General features: G+C 46.0%; 1 protein-coding gene across 1 annotated transcript in view; it reads left to right on the top strand.

Annotated features, from left to right (window-relative positions):
• The window catches only part of LOC124038496 (disks large homolog 5-like), a 117,725-nt gene that overhangs the window by 62,697 nt on the left and 36,667 nt on the right, over positions 1–18,361 (top strand). Inside the window, exons 7-11 of the mRNA XM_046354454.1 lie at positions 5,676–5,776; positions 5,895–6,050; positions 7,274–7,472; positions 7,658–7,771; positions 10,231–10,461. Of these exons, the coding sequence (XP_046210410.1) occupies positions 5,676–5,776; positions 5,895–6,050; positions 7,274–7,472; positions 7,658–7,771; positions 10,231–10,461 (801 nt within the window). The remainder of the gene's footprint in view (positions 1–5,675; positions 5,777–5,894; positions 6,051–7,273; positions 7,473–7,657; positions 7,772–10,230; positions 10,462–18,361) is intronic.

The raw sequence follows: 18,361 nt of genomic DNA, 5'->3' as shown, positions 1-18,361 counted from the left end.
TGGATAGGGGGGTGTTCCCTCTGCTGTTTCCTGAAGTCCACAATCATCTCCTTAGTTTTGTTGACGTTGAGTGTGAGGTTATTTTCCTGACACCACACTCCGAGGGCTCTCACCTCCTCCCTGTAGGCCGTCTCGTCGTTGTTGGTAATCAAGCCTACCACTGTTGTGTCGTCCGCAAACTTGATGATTGAGTTGGAGGCGTGCATGGCCACGAAGTCGTGGGTGAACAGGGAGTACAGGAGAGAGCTCAGAACGCACCCCAGTGTTGAGGATCAGCGGGGTGGAGATGTTGTTGCCTACCCTCACCACCTGGGGGCGGCCCGTCAGGAAGTCCAGTACCCAGTTGCACAGGGCGGGGTCGAGACCCAGGGTCTCGAGCTTGATGACGAGCTTGGAGGGTACTATGGTGTTAAATGCTGAGCTGTAGTCGATGAACAGCATTCTCACATAGGTATTCCTCTTGTCCAGATGAGTTAGGGCAGTGTGCAGTGTGGTTGAGATTGCATCGTCTGTGGACCTATTTGGGCGGTAAGCAAATTGGAGTGGGACTAGGGTGTCAGGTAGGGTGGAGGTGATATGGTCCTTGACTAGTCTCTCAAAGCACTTCATGATGACGGAAGTGAGTGCTACGGGGCGGTAGTCGTTTAGCTCAGTTACCTTAGCTTTCTTGGGAACAGGAACAATGGTGGCCCTCTTGAAGCATGTGGGAACAGCAGACTGGGATAGGGATTGATTGACTATTTCCGCAAACACACCAGCCAGTTGGTCTGCGCATGCTCTGAGGACGCGGCTGGGGATGCCGTCTGGGCCTGCAGCCTTGCGAGGGTTAATACGTTTAAATGTTTTACTCACCTCGGCTGCAGTGAAGGAGAGGCCGCATGTTTTGGTTGCAGGCCGTGTCAGTGGCACTGTATTGTCCTCAAAGCGGGCAAAAAAGTTATTTAGTCTGCCTGGGAGCAAGACATCCTGGTCCGTGACGGGGCTGGTTTTCATTTTGTAATCCGCGATTGACTGTAGACCCTGCCACATACCTCTTGTGTCTGAGCCGTTGTAGATGTAGTGTATTGTATAGTGCTGTAGATGTAGTGTATTGTATAGTGCTGTATCTGTAGATGTACTGTAGTGTATTGTATAGTGCTGTATCTGTAGATGTAGTGTATTGTATAGTGCTGTATCTGTAGATGTACTGTAGTGTATTGTATAGTGCTGTATCTGTAGGCGTAGTGTATTGTATAGTGCTGTATCTGTAGATGTAGTGTATTATATAGTGCTGTATCTGTAGATGTAGTGTATTGTAGATGTGCTATATATACAGTGCATTTGGAAAGTATTCAGACCCCTTGACTTTTTCCACATTTTATTACGTTACAGCATTATTCTAAAATGGATTATATCTGGGGGTTTTCACTGATCAATCTACACACAATACCCCATAATGACAATGCAAAAGCAGGTTTGACTTTTTTACATTTTTACAAATGTATAAAAAATAAAATAACTGAAATTACATTTACATAAGTATTCAGACCCTTTACTCAGTACTTTGTTGAACCACCTTTGGCAGTGATTACAGCCGTGAGTCTTCTTGGGTATGTCACTACAAGCTTGGCTCACCTGTGTTTGGAGAGTTTCTCCCATTCTTCTCTGCAGATTCTCTGTCAGGTTGGATGGGGAGCATCGCTGCACAGCTATTTTCAGGTCTCTCCAGAGATGTTCGATGGGTTGAAGTCCGTTCGCTGGCTGGGCCACTCAAGGACATTCAGAAACTTATCCTGAAGCCACTCCTGCGTTGTTCTAGCTGTGTGCTTATGGACGTTGTCTTGTTGGAAGGTGAACCTTCGCCCCAGTCAGAGGTCCTGAGTGCTCTGGAGCAGGTTTTCATCAAGGATCTCTCTGTACTTGGCTCTGTTCATCTTTCCCTGGATCCTGTCTCCTAGTCCCTGCCGCTGAAAAACATCCCCACAGCATGATGCTGCCACCACCATGCTTCACTGTAGGGATGGTATCAGCCAGGTGATGAGCGGTGCCTGGTTTCCTTCAAATGTGATGCTTGACAATTCCTTCGACCTCAAGCCTTGGTTTTTGCTCTGATATGCACTGACAACTGTGGGACCTTATATAGACAGGTCTGTGGCTTTCCAAATCATGTCAAAACAATTGAATTTACAACAGGTCGAATCCAATCAAGTTGTAGAAACATCTCAAGGATCATTAATGCAAATAGGATGCACCTGGGCTCAATTTCGAGTCTCATAGCAAAGGGTCTGAATACTTACTGTACCAGTCAAAGTTTGGACACACCTACTCATTCAAGGGGTTTTCTTTATTTGTACTATTTTCTACATTGTAGAATAATAGTGAAGACATCAAAACTATGAAATAACACATATGGAATCATGTAGTAACCAATAAAATATATATTTTGTATTTGATATTCTTCAAAGTAGCCATTTTTTGCCTTTGACAGCTTTGCACACTCTTGGCATTCTCTCAACTAGCTTCATCAGGCATGCTTTTCCAACAGTCTTGAAGGAATTCCACATATGCTGAGCACTTGTTGGATGCTTTTCCGTCATTCTGCGATCCAACTCATCCCAAACCATCTCAATTGGCATGAGGTCGGCTGATTGTGGAGGCCAGATCATCTGATGCAGCACTCCATCACTCTCCTTCTTGGTCAAATAGCCATTACACAGCCTGGAGGCGGTGAAAAACAAATGATAGTCCCACTAAGCGCAAACCAGATTGGATGGCTGCAGAATGCTGTGGTAGCCATGCTGGTTAAGTGTGCCTTGAATTCTAAATAAATCACTGACAGTGTCCCCTGCAAAGCACCTCCACACCATCACACCTCCTCCTCCATGCTTCACGGTGGGAACCACACATGCAGAGATCATTTGTTCACCTACTCTGCATCTCACAAAGACACGGCAGTTGGAACCAAAAATCTCAAATTTGGACTCATCAGACCAAAGGACAGATTTCCACCGATCTAATGTCCATTGTTCATGTTTATTGACTCAAGCAGGTCTCTTTTTATTATTGGTGTCCTTTAGTAGTGGTTTCTTTGCAGCAATTCAACCATGAAGGCCTGATTCACACAGTCTCCTTTGAACAGCTGATGTTGAGATGTGTATGTTACTTGAACTCTGTGAAGCATTTATTTCTTATTAACTCCTATAACTTATCCTCTGCAGCAGAGGTAACTCTGGGTCTTCCTTTTCTGTAGCGGTCCTCATGAGAGCCAGTTTCATCATAGCGCTTGATGGTTTTTTGCACCTGCACTTGAAGAAACTTTCAAAGTTCTTGAAATGTTCCCTATTGACTGACCTTCATGTCTTAAAGTAAAGATGGACTGTTGTTTCTCTTTGCTTATTTGAGCTGTTTTTGCCATAATATGGACTTGGTCTCTTACCAAATAGGGCTGTCTTCTGTATACCACCCCTACCTTGTCACAACACAACTGATGGCTTAAACACATTTAAGAAGGAAAGAAATTCCACAAATTAACTTTTAACAAGGCACACTTTGTTAATTGAAATGCATTTCAGGTGACTACCTCATGAAGCTGGTTGAGAGATAGCCAAGAGTGTTCAAAGCTGTCATCAAGGCAAAGGGTGGCTATTTGAAGAATCTGACATTTAAAATATATTTAGATTTGTGTAACACTTTTTTGGTTACTACATGATTCCATGTGTTATTTCATAGTTTTGATGTCTTCACTATTATTCTACAATGTAGAAATAGTACAAATAAAGAAAAACTATTGAATGAGTAGGTGTGTCCAAACTTTTGACTGGTACTGTATGTAAAACACTTTGTCATTATGGGGTATTGTGTGTAGATAGATGAGGATTTAAAATAAATATATATATTTTAGAATAAGACCGTAACGTAAATGTGGAAAAAGGGTTTGAATATTTACCGAAATCACTGTATATGTATAGATAGATAGCTAGCAGTGGAGGCTGGTGGGAGGACCTATAGGAGGACAGGCTATTTGGAATGGAATACATAGAACAGAGTCAAACGAGGTTTCCATATGGTTGATGTGTTTGTTTCTGTTCCATTTATTCCAGTCCAGCCATTACAATGAGCCTATCCTCCTATAGCACCTGCCACCAGCCTCCACTGATAGATTGGGCTCCTGAGTGGCACGCCGGTCTGAGGCACTGCATATCAGTGCAAGAGGCGTCACTACAGTCCCTGGTTCAATTCCAGGCTGCATCGCTTCTGGCCGTGATCGGGAGTCCCATAGGGCGGCACGCAATTGCCCAGCCTCGTCTGGGTTTGGCCGGGGTAGGCCATCATTGTAAATAAGAATTTGTTCTTAACTGATTTGCCTAGCTAAATAAAGGTTCCATTTTTTAAATATAGATAGCACAGGGGGAATTCCTGGGCCAGGTACTGGAAAAAGGGTGTATTGATCTGGCAACTGGAGGGCTGCTGGGTTCACATCCTCATAGCATTCCCCTACAGTTTATAGTAAATCAATATAGGGAAAAAAGGACGTGCCGGAGACTGGTCTAGTGGTAGTTTCTGCTGACTCCGGACCACGCATCGATTCTATCAAGCACTTCAACTACCCATCTCCCTCTCTGTAACTGTCTTTCAACTACCCATCTCCCTCTCTGTAACTGTCTTACAACTACCCATCACCCTCTCTGTAACTGTCTTTCAACTACCCATCTCCCTCTCTGTAACTGTCTTTCAACTACCCATCTCCCTCTCTGTAACTGTCTTTCAACTACCCATCTCCCTCTCTGTAACTGTCTTTCAACTACCCATGTCCCTCTCTGTAATTGTCTTTCAACTACCCAATTTGTAAGTCGCTCTGGATAAGAGCGTCTGCTAAATGACTTAAATGTAAATGTAAATGTACCCATCACCCTCTCTGTAACTGTCTTTCAACTACCCATCTCCCTCTCTGTAACTGTCTTTCAACTACCCATCTCCCTCTCTGTAACTGTCTTTCAACTACCCATCTCCCTCTCTGTAACTGTCTTTCAACTACCCATCTCCCTCTCTGTAACTGTCTTTCAACTACCCATCTCCCTCTCTGTAACTGTCTTTCAACTACCCATCACCCTCTCTGTAACTGTGTTTCAACTACCCATCACCCTCTCGGTAACTGTCTTTCAACTACCCATCTCCCTCTCTGTAACTGTCTTTCAACTACCCATCACCCTCTCTGTAACTGTCTTTCAACTACCCATCACCCTCTCTGTAACTGTCTTTCAACTACCCATCTCCCTCTCTGTAACTGTCTTTCAACTACCCATCTCCCTCTCTGTAACTGTCTTTCAACTACCCATCACCCTCTCTGTAACTGTCTTTCAACTACCCATCTCCCTCTCTGTAACTGTCTTTCAACTACCCATCACCCTCTCTGTAACTGTCTTTCAACTACCCATCTCCCTCTCTGTAACTGTCTTTCAACTACCCATCTCCCTCTCTGTAACTGTCTTTCAACTACCCATCTCCCTCTCTGTAACTGTCTTTCAACTACCCATCTCCCTCTCTGTAACTGTCCTATCATAAAACAATATAAAATATCTCAAAACATTTATGTTTTAGTAATTTAGAATGGACTCTTATCCAGAGCAACATACAGTCAGTGCATTAAACGTTCAGTATTGACATTTTTCATAAAATGATTGAGCTCTCTGTTCCAGGTGATGAGAGATGGGTCGTCAGAGATCCTCAACAAGCTGTATGACACAGCTATGGACAAGCTAGAGGGCACCAAGAGAGACTACGAGGCTTTGAGGAAGAGGTACAACAACAAGACAACGTATATCATTTAATTGTTATATGACTATATTGTACTAGTGACCCTGTCTTGATGAGCACGACCCCCCCCCCCCCCTTCGTGTTTCATTATATTATTCTAGGTTCAATGAGAAGACAGCCAACCACAACACAGACCTGAGCCGTCTGGAGCAGGCGGAGGAGGAGAACAGGAGGCTACAGAAACAGGTGGACATGTTGTTGAAGCAGAGAGACGCTGCTACACACTACCAACAACAGTACTCTACCTCTATGAGGAGGTAAGAGACGTACACACACACACACACACACACACACACACACACACACACACACACACACACACACACACACACACACACACACACACACACACACACACACACACACACACACACACACACACACACACACACACACACACACACACACACACACACACACACACACACACACACACACACACACGGAGGTCAACTTGAATTGCCTGTCTATATAATAGGATACAATATTATCACGATACTTAGGTGCCTGTATGTATTGTGTTTTATTTTTATTTACCCTTATTTTACCAGGTTAAGTTGACTGAGAACACATTCTCATTTACAGCAACGACCTGGGGAATAGTTAAAGGGGAGAGGAGGGTGGATGAATGAGCCAATTGGAAGCATGGGATGGTTAGGTGGCCATAATGGTATGAGGGCCAGATTGGGAATTTAGCCAGGACACCAGGGTTAACCCCCCTGCTCTTATGATAAGTGCCATGGGATCTTTAGTGACCACAGAGTGTCAGGACATCTGAAAGACAGCACCCTACACAGGGCAATGTCCCCAATCAATGCCCTGGGGCATTGGGATATTTTATTTTAGCTCAGAGGAAAGAGTGCCTCCTACTGGCCCTCTAACACTACCTCCAGCTAGAGGTAGCTAATGCTGTCCCCCTGTCCTGTTACTGTGTCAGGTTTGACTCCACCTCTCTCCCCCTGTCCTGTTACTGTGTCAGGTTTGACTCCATCTCTCTCCCCTGTCCTGTTACTGTGGCAGGTTTGACTCCACCTCTCTCCCCCTGTCCTGTTACTGTGTCAGGTTTGACTCCACCTCTCTCCCCCTGTCCTGTTACTGTGTCAGGTTTGACTCCACCTCTCTCCCCCTGTCCTGTTACTGTGTCAGGTTTGACTCCACCTCTCTCCCCCTGTCCTGTTACTGTGTCAGGTTTGACTCCACCTCTCTCCCCCTGTCCTGTTACTGTGGCAGGTTTGACTCCACCTCTCTCCCCCTGTCCTGTTACTGTGTCAGGTTTGACTCCACCTCTCTCCCCTGTCCTGTTACTGTGGCAGGTTTGACTCCACCTCTCTCCCCCTGTCCTGTTACTGTGGCAGGTTTGACTCCACCTCTCTCCCCCTGTCCTGTTACTGTGTCGGGTTTGACTCCACCTCTCTCCCCCTGTCCTGTTACTGTGTCAGGTTTGACTCCACCTCTCTCCACTGTCCTGTTACTGTGGCAGGTTTGACTCGACCCAGGCGGAGCTGTCAAAGGCTGCAGTGCAGAACAAGGAGCTACAGAGAGAGATGGAGCGGCTGCAGACAGAATCCACACGGCTGAAGACCCAGCAGCTGAAGGCGGTTAAGGACTGTGAGAAGTACAAGGAGGAGAGGGACTCGGTCTTCAATGAGTACAGACTCATCATGAGTGAGAGGGACCAGGTCAGAGAGAGATATTTTTACTTTACTAGGTTTAGTGGATAGGGATAATGCACATTTCTATTCATTTGCCAGATTTAGCCAGGAGGCTTCTTTCCTTTTGTATAAATACTACATCAAGTATAATAGTAAAACCGTAATTTCACTGTAATGCAGTAAATTGTATTGTGTGTATTTGTGTGGAGCAGGTGATCACAGAGGTGGACAAGCTCCAGACAGGGCTGGAGGTGGCTGAGGCCAAACTGAAGAACACCTCGTCAGAGAGGAGGATGACCAGCGAAGAGATGGAGGCACTACGTCAGGTAAGACAATGCCTCAATCTGTATGTAGTGTTAGCGGAGGTACACACTCAGAAATAAGGGTACGGTATTGTTCCCTGGGGTACCAAAATATCAATATACTGTACACATAATGTTCCTTCAGCGGTACATGTATGATCTCACATGGTACTGTCGGTACCTTTTCGGGCACATGTGTGGATAATCTAGTATAATGGTAGATTTTTGTACCCAATACTATTATGTAAAGGTGCAATCGTCACACTCTCATCCTCAATGGTAGGTGAAGGTACATCTCCATTTCCAAGGTTACAAACGTATTTTGTGTACCCTCAGTTCTTGATGGTACTGATCTGTAGTTTTGCTTAGCAGAATTGTTGCCACTTAAAAGGAATTCATGGCTTTGTCACGGTGGTGGAACCCTAAAAAGGCAAATTTGTACCATAATCATTATCATGTTTCCCAGCATGCTCTACTGCAGGTAGATTTTTAGGAATTGTTTTAACATCTGTATTTTTACATTTACTTTGATTGGCTGATTAATCTTATGCTATAAAGATAAATAATAAACAGTTTTCTCAACTAATCCAATCAGTTAGTTAGATTTATTGCACCCGTTACTGAAATGGTTGTTCCAGTTTAAATGGTTTGGTCGTCTCCTTTATCAATGTTCCTAACCCTGTCAGTCATTCTGAATGCAGATTGCAGGTGAATAGAAAATGCCAACTGTTGGCTATCCTAACTCTGACTTGATTCATATAGGAATTACACATCACTTTCCAAGCCAGCATAATGTGAATTTAAAGGCCTGATGTGGTCAGTAAACCAGGAATTTCAGGCCACTAGGGTAAAACTAGGTCTTAAAATAAGGCCTTATGAGATAGTGGGAGGAGCTATAGGAGGACGGGGTAATTGTAGTGGCATGTATGGAACGGTATCAAACATATGGAAACCCGCCCGGGTTCTGTCGTAACCGGCCGCGACCGGGAGGTCCGTGGGGCGGCACACAATTGGCCTAGCGTCTTCCGGGTTAGGGAGGGGTTGGCCAGTAGGGATATCCTTGTCTCATCGCGCATCAGCGACTCCTGTGGAGGGCCGGGCACAGTGTGCGCTAACCAGGTCGCCAGGTGCACGGTGTTTCCTCCGACACATTGGTGCGGCTGGCTTCCGGGTTGGTTGCGCGCTGTGTTAAGAAGCAGTGCGGCTTGGTTGGGTTGTGTATCGGAGGACGCATGACTTTCAACCTTCGTCTCTCCCAAGCCAGTACGGGAGTTGTAGCAATGAGACAAGATAGTAGCTACTAACAATTGGATACCAGGAAATTGGGGAGAAAAAGGGGTACAATTTATTTTTAAAAATGTTTTTTTTTTTAAACATATGGAAACCACATGTTCGACTACATTCCATTAATTCCATTCCAGCCATTAAAATGAGCCTGTCCTCCTATGGCTCCTCCCACCAGCCTCCACTGATGTGGATATATTGTCATAAATTTTAACATTTGCCTCGAAACTCACTTGGTGAAAATGAGGCCCAGGGAAGGGAAGGGAAGGGAAGGGAGGGAATCTGATTTCATTGGTCCTCAACTTGCGGTTCCGACACTTTATTCAGGATAGCCCTGAGTATTGGAGCTAGCCCTGAGTTAGCCTTCCCTGGAGAAGGTTGGTTCTGAACCATTCTTTGCCATAGAAATTTACCTGGCTAAGAGATGAGCCACTTTCGTGCTACCGGTTATCCCAAGTCGAGAGTTGACTAAAGTTACCTCACTAACTCCTCAAACCAGGTTCGTAGTATACCCCTCTGATCTCAACCCAACTTATGGGAGATTCTGAAGTAGCGACTGAGACGGCGTTTTCCACCACCATCAACAAAACACCAAATTATACTTTTTTTGTGGAAGAATGGTGTTGCATCCCAACAACAGAGTTCCAGATGTAGAATCTATGCCAAGGTGCATTGAAGCTGTTCTGGTTCAAGGGGCCCAATGCCTTATTAACACACTTTATGTTGGTGTTTCCATTATTTTGGCCGTTACTATACCTTACAGGGTACCACTACAGTGACAAGCAATTGTACCCCTTTCAGAACAAATTTAAATGTTGTTTGTGCCAGGCCAGGTAAGGCCATGGTTCAATACGCACAGAATGCATGGCTGAAATGTCCTCTTAGTTGAACTTATGTGTGTTGATTCAGAGTCATGGTGTTAATTTGTTATTTAAAACGATATAGGAAACACATCGATTAGAGAATCAATTAGCTGCCATTTAATAGAATGAAACACCTGAATGTATAAGCTAGTTTGCAAGCCTTCCAAGTCTTGCACGTCTGCATCCTATTATAAAAGACAAAGGCCATGGCATGATAGAAACACCAATAACAAGGTTGACAAATGACCAGGACATCAAGGAACCCCATAATATGGCTCTTTTTTGTTGTTGTCACTTGAAGTTTCTGAGCTAATTGCTCTCTTCTTTGTGCTGAAGGAGCTTGGCTCGGCGCTGATCGACCGAGACAGAGCTATCTGTGAGAAGAATGAGCTGCTGGAGAAGTGCTGCCACGAGGTGAAGGACAAGGCTGAGGCCCAGAAGGAGTTGAGCCAGGCCTGTAAAGACATCCAGACCATCCGGGAGGAGAGAGACGTAGCCCGCAAGGAGAGGACAGAGGCCATCATACAGAGAGACCAGCTACTGAGAGAATACTACCAGACTAGACAGGTAACACACACACACCTGAGATCATTACCACATACACACCTTAAACACACCTGTATAAGAGAGAACAGCAAGAACTAATACTCGCACTTTACTTTTTCCTACTCGCACTGACTTTGCTGAAAGCTACTTTGTTAAGGAAATGTTTTACTTACTATGCCTGAGAAATGTTGTCTCACCTAGCTATCTTAAGGTGAATGTACTAATTGTAAGTCACTCTGAAAAAGAGCATCTGCTAACTGACTTAAATGTTATGTACATGTAAATGCAAGACCAGCTGCTGACATAGACAGGCCATACAGGCTTGACAGGCCATACAGGCTAGACAGGCCATACAGGTCATACAGGCCAGACAGGTCATACAGGCTAGACAGGCCATACAGGCTAGACAGGCCATACAGGCTAGACAGGCCATACAGGCCATACAGGCCATACAGGCTAGACAGGCCATACAGGCTAGACAGGCCATACAGGCTAGACAGGCCATACAGGCTAGACAGGCCATACAGGTCATACAGGCTAGACAGGTCATACAGGCTAGACAGGCCATACAGGCTAGACAGGCCATACAGGCTAGACAGGCCATACAGGCCATACAGGCCATACAGGCTAGACAGGTCATACAGGCTAGACAGGCCATACAGGTCATACAGGCTAGACAGGCCATACAGGCTAGACAGGCCATACAGGCTAGACAGGCCATACAGGCCAGACAGGCCATACAGGTCATACAGGCTAGACAGGCCATACAGGCTAGACAGGCCATACAGGCTAGACAGGCCATACAGGCTAGACAGGCCATACAGGCTAGACAGGCCATACAGGCTAGACAGGTCATACAGGCTAGACAGGCCATACAGGCTAGACAGGCCATACAGGCTAGACAGGTCATACAGGCTAGACAGGTCATATAGGCTAGACAGGTCATACAGGCTAGACAGGCCATACAGGTCATACAGGCTAGACAGGCCATACAGGCTAGACAGGCCATACAGGTCATACAGGCTAGACAGGTCATACAGGCTAGACAGGCCATATAGGCTAGACAGGCCATATAGGCTAGACAGGTCATATAGGCTAGACAGGTCATATAGGCTAGACAGGCCATATAGGCTAGACAGGCCATATAGGTTAGACAGGCCATACAGGTCATACAGGCTAGACAGGCCATACAGGCTAGACAGGCCATACAGGCTAGACAGGCCATACAGGCTAGACAGGCCATATAGGCTAGACAGGCCATATAGGCTAGACAGGCCATACAGGCTAGACAGGCCATATAGGCTAGACAGGCCATACAGGCTAGACATGCCATATAGGCTAGACAGGCCATATAGGCTAGACAGGCCATATAGGCTAGACAGGCCATACAGGTCATACAGGCTAGACAGGCCATATAGGCTAGACAGGCCATACAGGCTAGACAGGCCATACAGGCTAGACAGGCCATATAGGCTAGACAGGCCATATAGGCTAGATAGGCCATACAGGCTAGACAGGCCATACAGGCTAGACAGGCCATATAGACTAGACAGGCCATATAGGCTAGACAGGCCATACAGGCTAGACAGGTCATACAGGCTAGACAGGCCATACAGGCTAGACAGGCCATACAGGCTAGACAGGCCATACAGGCTAGACAGGTCATACAGGCTAGACAGGTCATACAGGCTAGACAGGTCATACAGGCTAGACAGGCCATATAGGCTAGACAGGCCATACAGCCTAGACAGGCCATACAGGCTGGACAGGCCATACAGGCTGGACAGGCCATACAGGCTGGACAGGCCATACAGGCTAGACAGGCCATAAAGGCTAGACAGGCCATACATGTCATACAGGCTAGACAGGCCATACAGGCTAGACAGGCCATATAGGCTAGACAGGCCATACAGGTCATACAGGCCATACAGGTCATACAGGCTAGACAGGCCATACAGGCTATACAGGCCATACAGGCTAGACAGGCCATATAGGCTAGACAGGCCATACAGGCTAGACAGGCCATACAGTCTAGACAGGCCATACAGTCTAGACAGGCCATATAGGTGAGACAGGCCATATAGGCTAGACAGGCCATATAGGCTAGACAGGCCATACAGGCTAGACAGGCCATACAGGCTAGACAGGCCATACAGGCTGGACAGGCCATACAGGCTAGACAGGCCATACAGGCTAGACAGGTCATACAGGCTAGACAGGCCATACAGGCTAGACAGGCCATACAGGCTAGACAGGTCATACAGGCTAGACAGGTCATACAGGCTGGACAGGCCATACAGGCTAGACAGGCCATACAGGCTAGACAGGCCATACAGGCTAGACAGGCCATACAGGCTAGACAGGCCATATAGGCTAGACAGGTCATACAGGTCATACAGGTTAGAGAGGCCATACAGGCTAGACAGGCCATACAGGCTAGACAGGTCATACAGGCTAGACAGGCCATATAGGCTAGACAGGTCATACAGGCCATACAGGCTAGACAGGCCATACAGGCCATACAGGCTAGACAGGCCATACAGGCTAGACAGGTCATACAGGTCATACAGGCCATACAGGCTATACAGGTCATACAGGCTAGACAGGCCACACAGGCTAGACAGGCCATATAGGCTAGACAGGTCATACAGGCTAGACAGGCCATCCAGGCTAGACTGGCCATATAGGCTAGACAGGCCATATAGGCTAGACAGGTCATACAGGCTAGACAGGCCATACAGGCTAGACAGGCCATACAGGCTAGACAGGCCATACAGGCTAGACAGGTCATACAGGTCATACAGGCTATACGGGTCATACAGGCTAGACAGGCCATACAGGCTAGACAGGCCATACAGGCTAGACAGGCCATATAGGCTAGACAGGCCATAAAGGCTAGACAGGTCATACAGGCTAGACAGGCCATACAGGCTAGACAGGCCATATAGGCTAGACAGGCCATATAGGCTAGACAGGCCATATAGGCTAGACAGGTCATACAGGCTAGACAGGCCATACAGGCTAGACAGGCCATACAGGCTAGACAGGCCATATAGGCTAGACAGGCCATACAGGCTAGACAGGCCATATAGGCTAGACAGGCCATATAGGCTAGACAGGCCATATAGGCTAGACAGGCCATACAGGCTAGACAGGCCATACAGGCTAGACAGGCCATACAGGCTAGACAGGCCATACAGGCTAGACAGGCCATACAGGCTGGACAGGCCATACAGGCTAGACAGGCCATACATGCTAGACAGGCCATACAGGCTAGACAGGCCATAAGGCTAGACAGGCCATATAGGCTAGACAGGTCATACAGGTCATACAGGCTAGACAGGTCATACAGGCTAGACAGGCCATACAGGCTAGACAGGCCATACAGGCTAGACAGGCCATACAGGCTAGACAGGTCATACAGGCTAGACAGGTCATACAGGCTAGACAGGCCATACAGGCTAGACAGGCCATACAGGCTAGACAGGCCATACAGGCTAGACAGGCCATACAGGCTAGACAGGTCATACAGGCTAGACAGGTCATACAGGCTAGACAGGCCATATAGGCTAGACAGGCCATACAGCCTAGACAGGCCATACAGGCTGGACAGGTCATACAGGCTAGACAGGCCATACAGGCTAGACAGGCCATACAGGCTAGACAGGCCATACAGGCTAGACAGGCCATACAGGTCATACAGGCTAGACAGGTCATACAGGCTAGACAGGCCATACAGGCTAGACAGGCCATACAGGCTAGACAGGCCATATAGGCTAGACAGGCCATAAAGGCTAGACAGGCCATATAGGCTAGACAGGCCATACAGGCTACACAGGCCATATAGGGTAGACAGGCCATAAAGGCTAGACAGGCCATACAGGCTAGACAGGCCATATAGGCTAGACAGGCCATACAGGCTAGACAGGCCATACAGGCTAGACAGGCCATATTGGCTAGACAGGCCATATAGGCTAGACAGGTCATACAGGCTAGACAGGTCATACAGGCTAGACAGGTCATACAGGCTAGACAGGCCATACAGGCTAGACAGGCCATATAGGCTAGACAGGCCATACAGGCTAGACAGGCCATACAGGCTAGACAGGCCATACAGGCTAGACAGGCCATATAGGCTAGACAGGTCATACAGGCTAGACAGGCCATATAGGCTAGACAGGCCATATAGGCTAGACAGGCCATACAGGCTAGACAGGCCATATAGGCTAGACAGGCCATACAGGTCATACAGGCTAGACAGGCCATATAGGCTAGACAGGCCATACAGGCTAGACAGGCCATATAGGCTAGACAGGCCATATAGGCTAGACAGGTCATACAGGCTAGACAGGCCATACAGGCTAGACAGGCCATACAGGCTAGACAGGCCATATAGGCTAGACAGGCCATACAGGCTAGACAGGCCATACAGGCTAGACAGGCCATCCAGGCTAGACAGGCCATCCAGGCTAGACAGGCCATATAGGCTAGACAGGCCATATAGGCTAGACAGGTCATACAGGCTAGACAGGTCATACAGGCTAGACAGGTCATACAGGCTAGACAGGCCATACAGGCTAGACAGGCCATATAGGCTAGACAGGCCATATAGGCTAGACAGGCCATACAGGCTAGACAGGCCATATAGGCTAGACAGGCCATACAGGTCATACAGGCTAGACAGGCCATATAGGCTAGACAGGCCATACAGGCTAGACAGGCCATACAGGCTAGACAGGCCATATAGGCTGGACAGGCCATATAGGCTAGACAGGTCATACAGGCTAGACAGGCCATACAGGCTAGACAGGCCATATAGGCTAGACAGGCCATATAGGCAAGACAGGCCATATAGGCTAGACAGGCCATATAGGCTAGACAGGCCATACAGTCTAGACAGGTCATACAGGCTAGACAGGTCATACAGTCTAGACAGGTCATACAGGCTAGACAGGTCATACAGGCTAGTCAGGCTACAGGCTAGACAGGTCATACAGGCTAGTCAGGCTACAGGCTGATCCTGTACAGGCTAGGCAGGATTAATTGAATAATAATAGGGAGATGTGATTGTATACAAATGTGAGCAAGGTGTGAAATTATTATGCTTTAGTCAAATATTATAACAGTTTTGGCTTCTTGCGGTCAACCTGCAATCTACAATTTATTTGAAATTATGTTCCGGCCCCCGACTGTGCACTTCTCCATGGCTCTTACAACACATTTGTCCCAGCTTCATTTCATTTTGTGTCAAGCTTTCTGTCTCTGGTTGTCTTTAAGAATTTACTACAGAGGTAGAAGTCAACATTATTACATTATGAAATGACCAGCGATCGAAGTGGAAAGCATGTCTCTGACTTTGACACATAGTGGGTATAAAAGTGCTGCCTGCCACTATACAAAGCACTTCATTACTGCCCAACAGCCACAGTAAACACAGGAAATGGAACGGGATTGATTTACTCTGGACCATAATTCAACGCCCAATGCTTCACTACTACTGTTGCTCAGCATCACTTCCCCAGTATCAGTGTTACACTTTGTAATTTTCATCATAGGTACACTTCAAATATGACAGACTAAATGAGGGAAAAAAATCCAGAAAATCACATTGTAGGATTTTTAATGAATGAATTAGCAAATGATGGTGGAAAATAAGTATTGGCCAATAACAAAAGTTTATCTCAATACTTTGTCATTGCCAACAAAGGGTATATAACAGAGGTTAAATGTTTTCTGTAAGTCTTCACTAGGTTTTCACACACTGTTGCTAGTATTTTGGCCCATTCCTCCATGCAGATCTCCTCTAGAGCAGTGATGTTTTGGGGCTGTTGCTGGGCAACAAAGACTTTCAACTCCCTCCAAAGATTTTCTATGGGGTTGAGATCTGGAGACTGGCTAGGCCACTCCAGGACCTTGAAATGCTTCTTACGAAGCCACTCCTTCGTTGCCCGGGCGGTGTGTTTGGGATCATTGTCATGATGAAAGACCCAGCCACGATTCATCTTCAATGCCCTTGCTGATAGGAGGTTTTCACTCAAAATCTCACGATACATGGCCCCATTCATTCTTTCCTTTACACGGATCAGTCGGCCTGGTCCCTTTTGCTGAAAAACAGCACCAAAGCATGATGTTTCCACCCCCATGCTTCACAGTAGGTATGGTGTTCTTTGGATGCAACTCAGCATTCTTTGTCCTCCAAACACGACGAGTTGAGTTTTTACCAAAAAGTTATATTTTGGTTTCATCTGACCATATGACATTCTCCCAGTCTTCTTCTGTATCATCCAAATGCTCTCTAGCAAACTTCAGACGGGCCTGGACTTGTACTGGCTTAAGCAGGGGGACACGTATGGCACTGCAGGATTTGAGTCCCTGGCGGCATAGTGTGTTACTGATGGTAAGCTTTGTTACTTTGGTCCCAGCTCTCTGCAGGTCATTCACTAGGTCCCCCCGTGTGGCTCTGGGATTTTTGCTCACCGTTCTTGTGATCATTTTGACCCCACGGGGTGAGATCTTGCGTGGAGCCCCAGATCGAGGGAGATTGTCAGTAGTCTTGTATGTCTTCCATTTCCTAATAATTGCTCCCACAGTTGATTTCTTCAAACCAAGCTGCTTACCTATTGCAGATTCAGTCTTCCCAGCCTGGTGCAGGTCTACAATTTTGTTTCTGGTGTCCTTTGACAGCTCTTTGGTCTTGGCCTTAGTGGAGTTTAGAGTGTGACTGTTTGAGGTTGTGGACAGGTGTCTTTTATGCTGATAACAAGTTCAAACAGGTGCCATTAATACAGGTAAGGAGTGGAGGACAGAGAAGCCTCTTAAAGAAGAAGTTACAGGTCTGTGAGAGCCAGAAATCTTGCTTGTTTGTAGGTGACCAAATACTTATTTTCCACCATAATTTGCAAATAAATTAATTAAAAATCCTACAATGTGATTTTCTGGATTTTTTTTCTCATTTTGTCTGTCATAGTTGAAGTGTACCTATGATGAAAATTCCAGGCCTCTCATCTTTTTAAGTGGGAGAACTTGCACAATTGGTGGCTGACTAAATACTTTTTTTGCCCCACTGTATATACAGTTGAAGTCGGAAGTTTACATACACTTAGGCTAGAGTCATTAAAACTTGTTTTTTTTCAACCACTCCACAAATGTCTTGTTAACAAACTATAGTTTTGTCATGTCGGACTTCTACTTTGTGCATGACACAAGTTATTTTTAGAACAATTGTTTACAGACAGATTATTTCATTTCTAATCCACTGTATCACAATTCGAGTGGGTCAGAAGTTTACATACACTAAACTGACTGTGCCTTTAAAGGCTTGGAAAATTACAGAAAATTATGTCATGGCTTTAGAAGCTTCTGATAGGCTGACATCATTAAAGTAAATTTAGTACAAATAAATTGCATGCTCTTCAACCGATCGCTGCCCGCACCCACCCGCCTAGCATCACTACTCTGGACGGTTCTGACTTAGAATATGTGGACAACTATAAATACCTACGGTTGAAGTCGGAAGATTACATACACCTTAGCCAAATACATTTAAACTCCGTTTTTCACATTTCCTGTCATTTAATCATTGGTAAAAAATTCCCTGTTTTAGGTCAGCTGGGATGACCACTTTATTTTAAGAATGTGAAATGTCAGAATAAGAGTAGAGAGAATTATTTATTTCAGCTTTTATTTCTTTCATCACATTCCCAGTGGGTCAGAAGTTTACATACACTCAATTAGTATTTGGTAGCATTGCCTTTAAATGATGAGATAATTATTTTTTTTAATCCATTTTAGAATAAGTCATTTAAAGGCAATGCTACCAAATACTAATTGAGTGTATGTAAACTTCTGACCCACTGGGAATGTGATGAAAGAAATAAAAGCTGAAATAAATAATTCTCTCTACTCTTATTCTGACATTTCA

This window comes from Oncorhynchus gorbuscha, linkage group LG06 (assembly GCF_021184085.1).
Source record: "Oncorhynchus gorbuscha isolate QuinsamMale2020 ecotype Even-year linkage group LG06, OgorEven_v1.0, whole genome shotgun sequence".
In the NCBI taxonomy this organism is placed as follows: domain Eukaryota; kingdom Metazoa; phylum Chordata; class Actinopteri; order Salmoniformes; family Salmonidae; genus Oncorhynchus; species Oncorhynchus gorbuscha.
Note: the sequence above shows the minus strand (reverse complement) of the source record. Positions and strands in the feature narration are given on the sequence as shown.